This window comes from Calcarisporiella thermophila (genome assembly GCF_041956535.1).
Source record: "Calcarisporiella thermophila strain CBS 279.70 unplaced genomic scaffold VTP21scaffold_8, whole genome shotgun sequence".
Classification (NCBI taxonomy): Eukaryota; Fungi; Calcarisporiellomycota; class Calcarisporiellomycetes; order Calcarisporiellales; family Calcarisporiellaceae; genus Calcarisporiella; species Calcarisporiella thermophila.
This window is the reverse complement of record NW_027192198.1, coordinates 808784-822243: the sequence shown is the minus strand read 5'-3', so window position 1 is coordinate 822243 and position 13460 is coordinate 808784. Positions and strand designations below refer to the sequence as shown.

At 46.6% G+C, this 13460-nt stretch overlaps 6 protein-coding genes across 6 annotated transcripts; 4 read left to right on the top strand and 2 right to left on the bottom strand.

The window, feature by feature from the left end:
* Positions 1-516: 516 nt before the first annotated feature.
* On the top strand, positions 517-1701 carry VTP21DRAFT_11177 (uncharacterized protein; the record flags this gene model as incomplete). The annotated part of the gene is made up of 5 exons (XM_069390594.1): positions 517-581; positions 654-675; positions 793-855; positions 948-1186; positions 1314-1701. The coding sequence occupies 5 exons, from the start codon at positions 517-519 to the stop codon at positions 1699-1701; spliced, it is 777 nt and encodes a 258-aa protein (XP_069252727.1).
* Positions 1702-2811: 1110 nt separating this feature from the next.
* On the top strand, positions 2812-3970 carry VTP21DRAFT_11176 (uncharacterized protein; the record flags this gene model as incomplete). Its single annotated transcript, XM_069390593.1, has 5 exons — positions 2812-2876; positions 2948-2969; positions 3078-3140; positions 3228-3466; positions 3583-3970. The coding sequence occupies 5 exons, from the start codon at positions 2812-2814 to the stop codon at positions 3968-3970; spliced, it is 777 nt and encodes a 258-aa protein (XP_069252726.1).
* A 924-nt stretch (positions 3971-4894) lies between these two features.
* VTP21DRAFT_11175 (uncharacterized protein) lies at positions 4895-5643 on the bottom strand (the record flags this gene model as incomplete). The annotated part of the gene is made up of 4 exons (XM_069390592.1): positions 4895-5039; positions 5116-5193; positions 5262-5409; positions 5484-5643. The coding sequence occupies 4 exons, from the start codon at positions 5641-5643 to the stop codon at positions 4895-4897; spliced, it is 531 nt and encodes a 176-aa protein (XP_069252725.1).
* A 581-nt stretch (positions 5644-6224) lies between these two features.
* On the top strand, positions 6225-7128 carry VTP21DRAFT_11174 (uncharacterized protein; the record flags this gene model as incomplete). The annotated part of the gene is made up of 3 exons (XM_069390591.1): positions 6225-6467; positions 6631-6742; positions 6836-7128. 3 exons carry the CDS (start codon positions 6225-6227, stop codon positions 7126-7128), a joined length of 648 nt encoding a protein of 215 aa, XP_069252724.1.
* A 489-nt stretch (positions 7129-7617) lies between these two features.
* On the bottom strand, positions 7618-9730 carry VTP21DRAFT_11173 (uncharacterized protein; the record flags this gene model as incomplete). Its single annotated transcript, XM_069390590.1, has 8 exons — positions 7618-7632; positions 7732-8571; positions 8644-8904; positions 8967-9109; positions 9169-9277; positions 9351-9440; positions 9510-9562; positions 9625-9730. The coding sequence occupies 8 exons, from the start codon at positions 9728-9730 to the stop codon at positions 7618-7620; spliced, it is 1617 nt and encodes a 538-aa protein (XP_069252723.1).
* Positions 9731-10728: 998 nt separating this feature from the next.
* VTP21DRAFT_11172 (uncharacterized protein) lies at positions 10729-12824 on the top strand (the record flags this gene model as incomplete). The annotated part of the gene is made up of 5 exons (XM_069390589.1): positions 10729-10768; positions 10829-10885; positions 10948-11122; positions 11213-11817; positions 11908-12824. The coding sequence occupies 5 exons, from the start codon at positions 10729-10731 to the stop codon at positions 12822-12824; spliced, it is 1794 nt and encodes a 597-aa protein (XP_069252722.1).
* Between the last annotated feature and the right edge of the window lie 636 nt (positions 12825-13460).

Below are 13460 nucleotides of genomic sequence, written 5' to 3'. Positions count from 1 at the left end.
CGTAAGTATGCCGGAGAGGATACGTGCTGTGTGTTTTGTTAAGAGAGGGCACACAAAACAAATTATAATAGTGAAAATAACGCATGATCAATAGAATAGACATAATGAAAAGAGATAATTGAATGGGGATATGCATTTTTCCAACTTTAACCTTTCAGCCTACCAGCTTTATTTGCTAAAAATGGATTGCGTATCTCGAAAAGAGAGCAGGCTCTGCAGTATTTTTACATTAACTTTTCCGCTCTTCTGTTATCGGGGCAAGCTTGAAAAAACTGGGGAAAAGGGCCTAGGCCATGTTGTGACTGCACAGACGGCCGCATGCCTCTTCCATTCTTTCCTTTATCAAATTCCATACTCCACTAGCCAATCAGCTTTGCGGCAAACATTGCTAATTTCATTATACTCTACATTATGTTTGTCAAGCGCTTTCTATTAACAGGGGAAAGTCGAGCTGGCACTTTCCGCATTTTATCTTATCAACAGTGGTAAATTTTCTTAATTTATTTTGAGTCATTCATGGAAATTTCTCAGCTCTTCAGCGTGAAAAATAAAGTTGTAGTTGTCACGGGCGGGAGCCGAGGGTGAGTAGAAGCGCCCATGTCCTCAGGTTCGCGCCATCTTTTGACCTAATGACATCGGTTGGTGTTATATAGCATAGGGGAAATGATCGCAACGGTAAGTGGAATTGAGCTTCAACGATAGAAAGTAAAGTGGTGATCTGGACAGCACCAACTCGACATTATTGAATATGCGTGTTTCTCGAACCCCTTTTATTGAAAATTCATTGTGTAGGGTTTCGTTGTCAATGGTGCTAAAGTTTATATCACAAGCAGATCGGCTGAAGTATGCGATCGGGTAGGCCGTTGGAAACTAGTGGTGCTTTGCCTGCACACCTGTTTCAAACACGAGCCCTAACGCTTTGCTCTCGATTTATTTTCACCTTATAGGTTGCAGATAAACTTAGCACACGCGGACCAGGAGTGTGTGTCAGCATTCCTGCCGACCTGTACAAGCCAGAGGGAATTAAGAAGTTTGTCGAGGAACTGGAGAAGCGAGAGAATCACCTCGACTTGCTCGTGAACAATGCAGGCGCGATGGCTTCCCATGAATTCGACACTTTTCCCGAGATGGACTGGAACTATGTGACGGGTATCAATCTAAATACACCCTTTTTCTTAACGCAGGCGTAAGTCTATATTTCTTTTGAAACTCCTTTCGCAAATTAGTTAAGAAGAGAAGAAGAAGAAGAAAGAGCAAATACACAGAATTGCAAGAGAGCTATGCATGAGAATACTGACTGCTATTTGATATAGTCTTATTCCTCTTCTGACCGCAAAGTGTACGCATCAGGATCCAAGTCGTGTTATCATGATTGGATCGGTAGCCGCATACGTTTTGCCCCGTACTCCTGCGTCTTATCCATACGCTGCATCCAAAGCGGCGATTCATCACTTGACTAAGGCTCTGGCTGCTGACCTTGGGAAACGCAACATTGTCGTGAACGCGATCGCACCAGGCTTTTTCCCCACTGAACTAGCAAAGCGGGTCGATCCCGAGAAGATGTTAGCAGAGATCCCAGTTGGACGCAGCGGAAAGCCCGAGGACATTGTAGGAGCATGTATTTATTTGGCATCGCGGGCTAGTTCATACGCGAATGGAGCAACTCTTGTGGTGGATGGTGGTTATCTAGCCAAACGGTAATAAAGTGGCATCCCTGGGCAAAGCGGATTAAAATCCCCGGTGCTGGTGCAAACAACCTTCACAAGCTATCCCCATATCTTTTTGACAAGCATGCAAAGAATCTAATAAATGAAGCTGAGGCCATACCTTTGTCTGCCATTAGATAGTCTTCCTCTCTATCAACCCAAATGACAAACATTTGGGTTGATAGAGGGGAAGGAGCTAACCCAAAGACCCTAACCTGGAGTCGTGCTGAATGTCAATTTTTTGAGGATAAATAGTCTTGCCAAATATAAACACAAGACCGGGCTGGCTCAAGTTAGCCGAGTAACCAAGAGGAGTGAGAGAAACTGAGGCAGACACCCCTTAGTGAGGAGAATAGGTGATTGTAGTAGACACCTGTTCCGAGATATTTCTGCTAATATGCAGTATGATTTTTGGTGCTTGATCAAACTTTCACTGGTACTTTCTATTCAATAACACGAAAAATGCTCATAGGAGATCATCATCAGAGATTCGGTTAAGTGAACTATCATCTGAATTGTTCACAATCGCTTGAAAATTCAGTGAAGTAAGGTGGCCACAACCCGTTTAATAATATTAAACGGCTGAATATTATTAAGCCATGATGCGCTTCACTAAATCGGTCGGCCACGTGGTGATCATCAATAAGAATCTGTAGCCGACAAAGCTGGCCCAGAAATGGCGGACATCCAACGCTTACAGTGGAGCTGAAAATTCCTAAATGCTCTTAGATGTGTCTCCCCAATTCTTGATGAATATGCAGCTATATTTATCTCAACCATCGATGATTATATCTATAGGAGGCCATTTGGACCTGACCCGCTAATATGTTTATCAGCCGTAATGCTGGTCCTATGTGAGTAGAGTGGGAATTATATTGCCGATCGGGATCCTAGACCATCTAGGTTTCAGTCAGTTTTCCCTGGTATCTTACCCAATTTCCATGGATCTCGGATCAATCCGTTCCGCGGCAAGTATCGCCCATCCCATTATGCAACCTACTGATGATCCTCAACGCCTAAATATTAACAGTGGGGAACTAAATGGCATTTGCCCATTTTACAATTTCGATGGTGCTAGATTCTGCCATTCTATCTCAACTCATCCATGGATATTTCGCAACTCTTCAGCGTGAAAAGTAAAGTTGTGGTTGTCACAGGCGGGAGCCGTGGGTGAGTAGAGGCACTTGTAACTTCAGGCCCCCCATTTTTAAGCTGACAACATCGAGTTTGATGTTGTATAGCATAGGGAAAATGATAGCTTCAGTAAGTGGAGCTGAGCTTCGGCGATAGGAAGGAGAAGGATGAACGACTCGGCACTATCGACCACATTGGTTTCTTTCGCCAGATTTATTTTGACTATTCTTCTTGTAGGGCTTTGTTTCCAACGGTGCTAAGGTTTATATTTCAAGCAGTACGGCTGAAGTATGCGATCAGGTAGAATATTGAGAACAAGCTGAGCAATGATTTCATACTCAAGATTCAAGCACAAATCTTCGCTCTTGTTCTACTTTCATCTCTTAGGTTGCTGACCAACTTAGCCAGCAGGGACCAGGTGTGTGTGTCAGCATCCCTGCCGACTTGACCAAGTCAGAAGGGATAAAGAGGTTAGTGGAGGAGCTAGAGAAGCGCGAAGATCACCTAGATGTGCTTGTGAATAATGCTGGCACGTCGAGCCACCATGAGCTCGACACTTTTCCTGAGACCAAGTGGGATTCTGTGTTGAATCTCAATCTAAACACACCCTTTTTTTTAACGCAGGCGTAAGTTTTTATTTCTTTTGAAACTCTTCTCGCACAACAAGGGAAAAAGAGGAGGGGTAGGAGGAGAAGAAAGAGCCTATAGACATAGTTGCCAAGCTGACTTCTATTTGGTATAGCCTTATTCCCCTTCTGACTGCAAAGTGCACACACCAAGACCCAAGTCGTGTGATTATGATTGGATCGATAGTCGCTAGCATCTTACCTCTGACGCCTGGGACATACCCCTATTCGGTATCCAAGGCAGCCCTTCATCGCTTGGCTGAAGTTCTGGCCGTTGATCTCGGGAAACGCAACGTCACCGTGAATACGATTGCTCCAGGCTATTTTCCCACTGAATTAACCAAGCATTACAATACCGAGATGGTGGGCACATTGATCCCCGTTGGACGTGGCGGAGAGCCTGAGGACATTGTAGGAACGTGTATTTATTTGGCGTCGCGAGCCGGTTCTTTCACGAACGGCGCGACTCTCGTTGTGGATGGTGGTTATAAAGCGAAACGCTAATAAAGTGACATCCCTGGGCAAAGTGGATGAGACCTCCAATACTGATGCTAACGACTTTGACAAGTTAGCTATTTTCCTGTTTGCAAGTGTAATTAAGAATCGAATAAATGAAACTTTGATGATGTAGCATTGCTCACCTTTAGCTAGTCCTCCACTCTATCAACCCAAACATTTGTCTCCAGGGAAGGGGCCAACCCAAGGACTCTAAGTAGTCGTGTTAAATGTCAATATTTTGAGGATAAATGGTCTTGCCAAATATAAATACAAGACCATGCTGGCTAAAGTTAACCAAGTAACCAAGAGGGGAGTGGGAAACTGAGACAGACACTCCTTAGTGCCAATGTATTGGATTATCTTGATTATGGGAAATTTATTTACTTATGGAAAAAATTATGACGGATATGGAGCTTCAGGAAAGGGGATAGAAAGATGCGACAAATGACCTTGGGGAAAGAGGTTACTAGTTAAGTGACCAGAGTATACACTACCCCAAGATTTCTACTATTATGCGGTATAGATTTTGGTGTTCCTTGATCAAGCTGTCACTGGTTCCTCTCCCTCTTCTGTGGCATGAAGAATACCCACAGGAGATCATCATCAGGCAAGTGTTTAAGAGAGCTCTTATCTGGATAACCCTACATGAGCCTAAGACATCGCCAAGTTACGATAATAATACCTTCATTATTATATAGTTAACTCCAAATAGCCTCCAGTACCAAAATAAATCCTGTATAGATTAATGAAGCGAAAAAAGTATTTTTTTACTCGAAAAAAAAGAGAGAAAAAGAATATGAGATACAAGAGGAAAATTTTCACTCAACTCTAAAAATCGCCCCGCAGATAAGAATACCCAAGAAAATGAAAATATAACAAGGAGCAAATAAAAGACGAATGGGTAATCAAGACGCCATAGAGTGATCCGCTCTATCTAATCAAAGAGCCGGCCAAGCGCTCGCGTGCTGTCTGAACTGCCTGCATCAGAGTTTGCTCAGAGAGAGGAATGTCGACGGTGTCGGAAGGTTTTGAAACCCGCGAGACAATATAGTTAGGATCAGTCTCGAGAATAATTCTGAGCGAATAAAGGATAAAATTAGCGATGACAAAAATGTGGGAAAAAAAAAAGATTAATAAAAAGTGCTATTTACCCATCATCTACAGTTTCATCTAGAGCTAGCAGGACTAAATCCAGGTTGTCGAGGATGGAGCGCTTGTCGAGCTGATGGCTACATATAGAATAGTGGAGTATGAATAAAGATCTCATCAAAGAAAATTAAATGTATGGTTTTCGTACTTGAGAAGGAGGGACACGGCCTCGTAAAAAGTGTTCAATGCAGACGCGATGATAAGCTCATTTTCATCAAATGAGCCGATGACATAGAAAAAGACATCGATGTTATTGCGATATAAAACAATGTGGTTATCGAAAAGAATGATCTCGGCTATAAGTGACAAATAAGTTAGTCCATTACCCGTTGCTCGATACTCTAATAGGAGGACGCGAATCGGAAATTACCACTCGATCGTTTTGTCTTATCAAACAGCGAGCGTTCAAATGCCTTTTGATCCTTCAGGGAAGCATAATCCTTGCCGTAATATTTCGCAAGTACTCTGTTTCCATCGCTATCGAGAATGAGCACTGCTTTGATGGTGTAGAGCGAGAGATTCATCGTCATCCTTGTTTTTTTCCTTCACAGTTCACAGCGCGAAGTAATACTTAGATCCTATTTCAAGGCGGAAGCCAAGCCACTCATTCTCTCTAAGTTGAATATCAGCCACAAGAAGGATATTCGTCCGATTCGAGGCAAACTAACAAATTCAAGGTTTACTGATTGAAGCGCGTTTTCATTTCATAATAAATATTTTTACTCTTTCTCAGAATTTCAGCTTATTGATACATGAAAGCGTTTTTTCCACAGTAATAGAGACTGAATAAAAAGCTATATCTATTTCTCCATAGAAGGAAACATTCACCTTTCTTTTCTTTTCAAGTGCTGAATGGTCATCCTTTTGAATCGACCAAGAAAAAGATCAATTAATGCAATCACCTGAAAGATTACAGGCTCTGCCAGGGGCTCGAGACACGCCCGACAGGGCTTCTTCCAGATATAAGTTTCGGAATCTCTCTAATAGCTAGTACAGCTTATTTGCTAATGAGCTTCATCGCCCAAGACCTTTAAGACAAACGAGAAGGATGAGGGATCAAGAGGAGGTTTATTATACAAATTAAAGACACATGATTTATTTCTCAAACAAAATGGGTAACGTTATAAGGTTGAAACAAACGCCGGTCTTCGACAATGGGAAGAGCGTGAGGCCCACCACAGCGGCTTACTGGCATGTGCTGCACTTGCAGTTGCTGCCGCATGTGCATGAGGACTTGCTGCCACCGCAGTTGCAGCTGGTCTTGGAGGCGCAGTTGGTGCAGGTGCAGTTTTGGCAAGCGCAGGCATTGGCAGCGCAGGTGCAGGCGTTGTTGGCAGAGGAGTTGCAAGGGCAGGTCATTTTGAGAGAGAGAGAGTTTAGAGAGAGCTGATTTGTTTGCTAGTGAAGGAGGATGCTCAGTAAAGATGAGTTGGTGGGAAGAAGCGGGGTGACCGCCGCTCTTTATATAAGCACTAATTGAGAAGTTTCTGCGTCTGCCGTTCTCCTTTTTCGCTAAGTCAGAGGCTAAAATCGCTCATTGGGTCGGCCGCCGAAAAGTTCGCATGTGTAACGAGATTGAGCCCCAAGTGCATTGGAATCGAAAGACGGAGAATATCTTCATTTCGGAGGGTGACGTATCAACTCAATCTGAAATTTTTCTATAATAGGGAGAGAGCAACTATTGCCACGCTGATTACTTGCTTTGGAGGGACATTATGTTAGGAGCGGCGGCCGAAAAGCTAAGAACGAAAGCGTGGAAAACTATGACACGATCTCCCCTCCCCTCTAACCTAAACCCTATATCCATCTTGTGTCGAGGGGAGGGAAGAAATACTCCCTTCCCCTTGAACCCCGATGATCTAGGCGAGTTTGGTTTTGTGGACCCTGCTCCAAGGCCTAGACCGTTTGCACGCGGGGGAGACTGGCCAAGGGCTGGGCTGGACGCGGCCATCCGTGACCCATCTTCTGAAGCAGCCTTGTTAACAGAGCCCGCGGCAGCTAGCCTGCCCAGATGACATGGAGAAGCTAGTCCTCTGAAGCAAGCATTAGATTCTGCACTTGCTATGCATCCGGTAACCGGTGCAAGGTGAATTGAGTTCAATGGCCGCTCTCTCTTCATACAATTCAAATTATCTCCATTTTAGGCCAGGGAGGGATGGTACATCCTCGTTTTGATCTACATTGCTTAATGAATAGCTTCTTTTTCTTGCTCTCCCTCTTCTTCTTACCTAAAAGCCCTTCCCTCTCGGGGACACTCACCACATGCTAAAGTAATCATGGGTAATTTATGTATGGAAAACTCTCTTGTTTGAGTTGACGAGAAACCTTCGGTCAGATTTAGGGGGGAAATTAGAAGGGTTGCATATATTGAGAGTTAAAATTTTCAGTTTATCGAACAGAAAGAGAAGAAAAAACTAAAACAAGGAATATTTTCAATGCAAATAAAATAAAAAAAAATTAGAAATAAAGAAAATGTTTTCTTATCGTATACCTTGTGAGCATGTTTATCGTGTCTGCACCTAATATCGGAGAAGAACGTGCAAGGGAAAAAAGAAAATAAGCAAGAATATTAGGTTGGGCTGTGACGTCGAAGCAATTTCGATACAGGATGCACTTACCAAGTCATCAATCTTCAGCAACATTTTCACCGTCTCTGCAGCCAGCTCGATCGCGCTCGTCGACACCAGCAGGGGTTGGATCACATTCTCGTCCAAGATGTTCGAGATGGTGCCCTTGCGCACGTTGATCCCCGCCGTCTTCTCCCCCTTTGCGTGCCGGTTTCGCAGCTCGGTCACGATCGCAATCGGATGCAAGCCCGCATTCTCCGCAAGCGTGGTGGGAATGACCTCTAGCGCTTCTGCAAAGGCCTGGAAGCAGTACGCCTCCATCCCGCGAGGAAGACTCCTTGCATACTCCATAAGCCGTTGCGATATCTCAATCTCTGGAGCGCCTCCTCCGGCAATCAGGGCCTTCTTCTTGACAAGACACCGGACCACGCAGAGTGCGTCGTGGAGCGAGCGCTCCGCCTCCTCCAGCACAAGCTGGTTCGCCCCGCGACATAATACCGAGACGGTACGTCCCTGTTGGGGCTGTGCCTGCTTGAGCCCGGTGAATTTGAGGATTTTGGCGCCGGACGATTCCGCCTCGTCGACCAGCTCTGCATATCCAAGCTTGTCTTCGGTGAAGGAGTCAATGTCGGCGATCGGTTTGCATCCGGTGCTCTTGCAGATGAACTCGACCTCGTCGCGTTCGATATCCTTGACCACGAGGATCTTCAGCTTCGCCAGGAAATGCAACGACAGATCGTTCACTGCGTCACGCAGAATCGATTTCTGGATGAGAAGAACATTGCATCCGGCCTTTTTGATTTTTTTGCAAATGTTGAGCAGGTACTGGCGCTCCTCCTTGAGGATCTTATCCATCTGGCGGTAATCGTTCACAATGATCTGATTCTCCATCTGAAACAACAACAAAGTATTCAATATTCTGTTTGGGAGGGGAGGGAGGAGGAGGAGGATTGATTCACTTACATCTGGTTTGGGGGGTGAGAGCTGGAATTGTACAAGGGCAATCTTGGCCTTCTCCACCCGCGTGGGCCCACCTGCGCTTTTAATGACGTTCTGTGTCAACACTAGCCCGTCAATTAGCTCGGTGTCGTCGATGGTTCCGCCAACCTTCTTAACAATGCGCACATCTTTCAGATCGACGTTGGTCGCCGTGGTAGGATCAATCACTCGCATGACTGCATCCACAGCAATAGGCGCTAAAAGCGAGGAATATTGCGAGACGACCTGAGAAGAAGGGGAAATTTAGAAAAAATTGGAAATGCCCGAATTCTTAGATGGAGGTTTACTTTAGAGTTAAGGGAGGTACTTGCTGCCCTGAGCATGGATTCACGGTCGGACAGTTCAAGCTTGGTAGCCATGTCGGTGAGGTATTCTACAGATTTCTGGGCGGCACGCTGGAAGGATTCAGCGATGGTGGTGGGGTGAATTCCTTAAATAAACACGAATTAGCATTCGTGGACGAAAAGGATGGAATGCTGAGAAGGTTACCTTTTGCCAGCATTTTTTCGGCTGCTGAAAGCAAACTACCCGCCAAGACAACCACCGATGTTGTGCCATCGCCAGCCTCCACATCTTGAGCAGCGGACAAATCGACCAACTAAAAGAATATTCAATGTGAGTAAAACATGGATCATCAAGAGTTAGTCCATATTGTGTGGTCAAGGGCGCACCATTTTTGCGGCCGGATGAAGAACCGACATGTGTTTAAGAATAGTTGCTCCATCGTTGGTGATCACCACCTCGCCGTTGCCAGTCTTGATCTGTTAAGTGAATATTCGCGGATTTCGTTAGATCTCCCTGCATAAAACCGAGAGCCAGATCAGGCTTACCATCTTGTCCATTCCCCTCGGACCAAGCGAAGTGCGCACGGCATCGGCGACAGCTAAGCAGCAAAAACACAGTTAAGCGCACAGATGCCATAGATTAAAGCCGAGATGGATCTACCTTTGGCTGCCAGGATGTTGCTAAGCCGTACCTCGGTAGGCTTCTCCTTGTCTTTGAAGACCTGCTGTTGCTGGGGAGCTGGTGCTGCTGCTGCTGCCTGTGCCATTTTCTTTTATATATTGGGGTGCACGCGTCTCGATAAAAGAAGATGGATGGATGGATGGATGTTCAAACCTTTTCGCGTTTCTCCTTCCACACTCTTTCGATAGGATTCGATAGACGCGTAGGGTAGGGGCAGGACAGGCTCGGAGCCACCTGCCCTCAACACCGTCTTCGTCATATCCCAATCAACTCTATTTGCCACCCATATTGGCTAATTACGATGATGGCTTATTTTATACACAATAGGTAGGTTGAATTTACCAGCAGAACGAAAAATAAATAAAATGCGCTGCAGCTTGTAGTGCCAGGGGCGCATACATCCGCTTTTTTTTGGACTGTTGCGGCGAGCAAACGCATGGGATTATATAAATGCATTAAATAGGGCGACCATGAGAAGGAGAAGCACTATGGGACCGCCGTGGGAAGGGCATTGTATATTATTTGAACAACCTCAGGCTCGTATGGGACCAAGCCCCATGGGAGGGGACGGCCTGATACCACTCAAGGCAGCTGGGCGCTGAGCTCAGCGGATGCGCACCATGGGGCTTCACCCTCTCGGCCTCCCTGCATCGTCATCATCCGAATTTTTGAGTAATGGCAGGCAATAAACCCTAAAATCCTTGCTAAAGAGCCCAATCTATGCTATATTAGCGAACTTGCAGCTTTTATGAGGACAAACAACCTGCCCTGCTCCCGCGACTTTTATAAACTGTCGAAAGCGCGGCCGTGGAAGGAAATCGATGTCTTTCGCCCCTTCTTCCACTTTTTGCAACGTGTTTCCCTATTTCAGCTCCATAATTTTTTGTGTGTTGTTGGCCACCGCTCAGCAGGTTTTGGTCTTTACCTCCGCCCGTCCTCGCCTCCCCTCCTCCCCTTTCTCCTCCGTTTTCAGCTTCGTTCTGCCCTACGAGTCATTGACTTCCGGCTGAGTAATCTATCGCCCTGTTTACTTCCCCCTCCCCCCTGTATTGTTGTGTACCATTTTCTAGCCCTTCATTCCAAATGACTATGATCAGTATTCTACCCGCCATTCGAAGGGCAGGTCTGTGTCTCCATGTTGTTTGCTGAGGTCCAATCTTGGTCACTGACATTTGGAAAATAGCCGACAGCTGCCCGCTCCCGAGAGAGGACGACAACACCTTCCAGATCGCAGAGTTTGGTAAGCGTTGGCAACCTTGTTTGTTTACATTAACATGCAGTGACCACCCCTCCTCATCGCAGGAATGGGAACAGGCATGAATGGAATGGCAGCCGTAGCTGAGGCCCTCCCTCACCTCGAGAGCCGCTTTGTTCGGGCCCATTCCGGAAAACTGCGGAAGCGCCAATCACTGCCTCAGCCCTTCTTTGTAGTTTCGCATGTAGATACCCCGCAAACAGACTTCTCCTCTCTCTTCAAGTAAATACGCTGCATCACGGTCCTTACATTGCCCAACGCTGGTAGACTGAACCTCCCTCCTTTTATTCCCTTCTCCCCTTGCCCCAACAGCCTACTCTCCAGACCATCAAGAAGCTATCTCTCCTACTTTCGTAAACCCCAAGATACTCCTCCTAACAGGTTCTCGCGAAACCAGCGCTCCCTGAGTCTGGGTGCCCTGCCGCCGCGAACCCCACCTAAGGAATTCCGGCACGTGGACTACTCGAGTGAAACAGATGCGAGCGAGGTCGGAAGCCCCACAAGAAGAAAGAAAAAGTCGCCCGCCATTTATTTCTCGCCGTCGGAGGATGAGGAGACGGCCCCGAAGGAAGACGCAGAGATGTCGGTGAAATCACCGGGGGCCATGGGTCGAAAGCCCCTGAAAACGCCGCAAGCCATCCTGGAGGAACCGGAAAAAGAGAGGGATGAGGAGCAAGAGGAGAGGGACTCCGAGGCGGATGGATCCGACAAGAAGGAGAAACGGAGGGAAGGTCGCGAAGACGAGGATACCGCCTCGAGCGAGATGAAGAGGCTGTCGCGGAGCACGACGACGGAGAAAACGGTCTCCGTTCGAAGCAGGCGAGCAGAGTCGGTGTCGAGTTTGAGACAGCCGATGATGCGCTCCAATGTGTTTCCGCATGTCATTGGGCGATCGCTGGTTCGCCGGCTCTTCCCAGGTAAGAGATGGCCCTTTGAGGGAGAGATATCGGTAGGTGGGTAAAGAGATTCATATTTGGGTGTGAACTCGCCCCCTTTTCGTGCTTTAGATCAATACCTTCACCTGGGGTTCTCCATCTCCTCCCTTCAGTTCCTCTCCACGCTGCCCACCACCCTAAAATCCAGCGTCTTTTCCTTCTCAACGGAGGTGTCCCCCATTGAACGCTTGCATTTCGAGCGACGGGCCCACGACGACCTTTTGACATTCCTATACTTGCGTGCTGCTGAGTTCCTTCCTGGAGGCCAATTGGTCATTGTTTTTCCATCCGCGTCGGAGAGCGGAGCAGCATGCGTCGAGATGGTGCAGGCGCTGGAGGAGGCGCTCCGGGCCATGGTAGCTGCGGGGCGCCTCACCCGAGAGCAGATGCTGAGGATGACTCTCCCTTACCATTGCAGAACCATTCGGGAAACGAAGGAAACGCTACTGGAGCTGTGTCATCTGTGGAGGGTGCGAGACTTCCATGTGATCTGGCAAGCGCAACCGGCCTGGGAAGCATTTGAGCGGGGGCAATTGACCGATATGGAGTACGCAAGAGAGTGCGTGCGCAGCTGGGAGGCGACCACACGCCCGAGTTTTGAGCGTAGCCTGAAAGAGGGCGATGAGGACACCAACATGCCCGGGATGGCCATGCCGGAGGTGGAGCGGGTGTTGGACGAGATCTATCAAGGCTGGGCCGACCGGCTGTACGAGAGCACCCCTCCAGATCCTATGGAGCGGCCCTTCGTCTGCCTCCGGCTGGAGCGGACGGGCAGCGAGGCCGCGGAAAGCACCGGCGGTAAGCGGCGGTTTTGGCTACGTCGGTGGTTGGAGCGGTGGCATGCAACGTCCTCAGAGTCGCTTTTTGGAAGCTCTGGGCAGACTTCCATCCATGCCACAGATCGTGGGCCGAGTGGGCTGGTGGATTCCTCGTTCGACTATGACACCTCGAATAACGGGTATTATCGTCCAAAGACTTGGTATATTTAACTAGCAATCTTTTTTCTATGCATGTATATTCTCTCGCCTTTTTTTTTCCCCTTTCAACCTGCTTTTCTCCTTGTTTTTTTTTCGCCTCTTGTTCATCAGTATGGACTAGGTTCTCTGACCCCCTTATCACCTAATCTCTCGTATTTATTTTGACCCTTCTATTCAGCCTAATCCGCAATACTTTTTTTCTATGGCTTTTCAATATACATAATAATTTTTTTTTATCTTCCCAATTAGTACAATATTATTATATATGTTCAAATTCTCTTTTTTATCTTATCCTGTCTCTACGCACTATGCCCCTAAATCTATATATACATATATAATATATATATGTTGATTCAGTTTTTAAGTTGCATGGATTCTTTTCGTTCTACTCATGGCTTCGTAGGAGGGGCATGGCTATCTGCATTAATTTCAATTTATTATGTGCTCAAGCAATTCTCGTGGGCCATTCAAAAGAGAAAACTTAAAAAAACATGCAGGGGGCCATGTCAAACTATATATCAAAACATTTTCTGATTTTTTTTAAAATATTACTATCTTTTTGCATTGCCATTGAAAAGAGGGGGGAGGATAATTAAACAAAACCAACAAAACATGGAGGTATGGACTACATAATTAATTTCGTGGTGG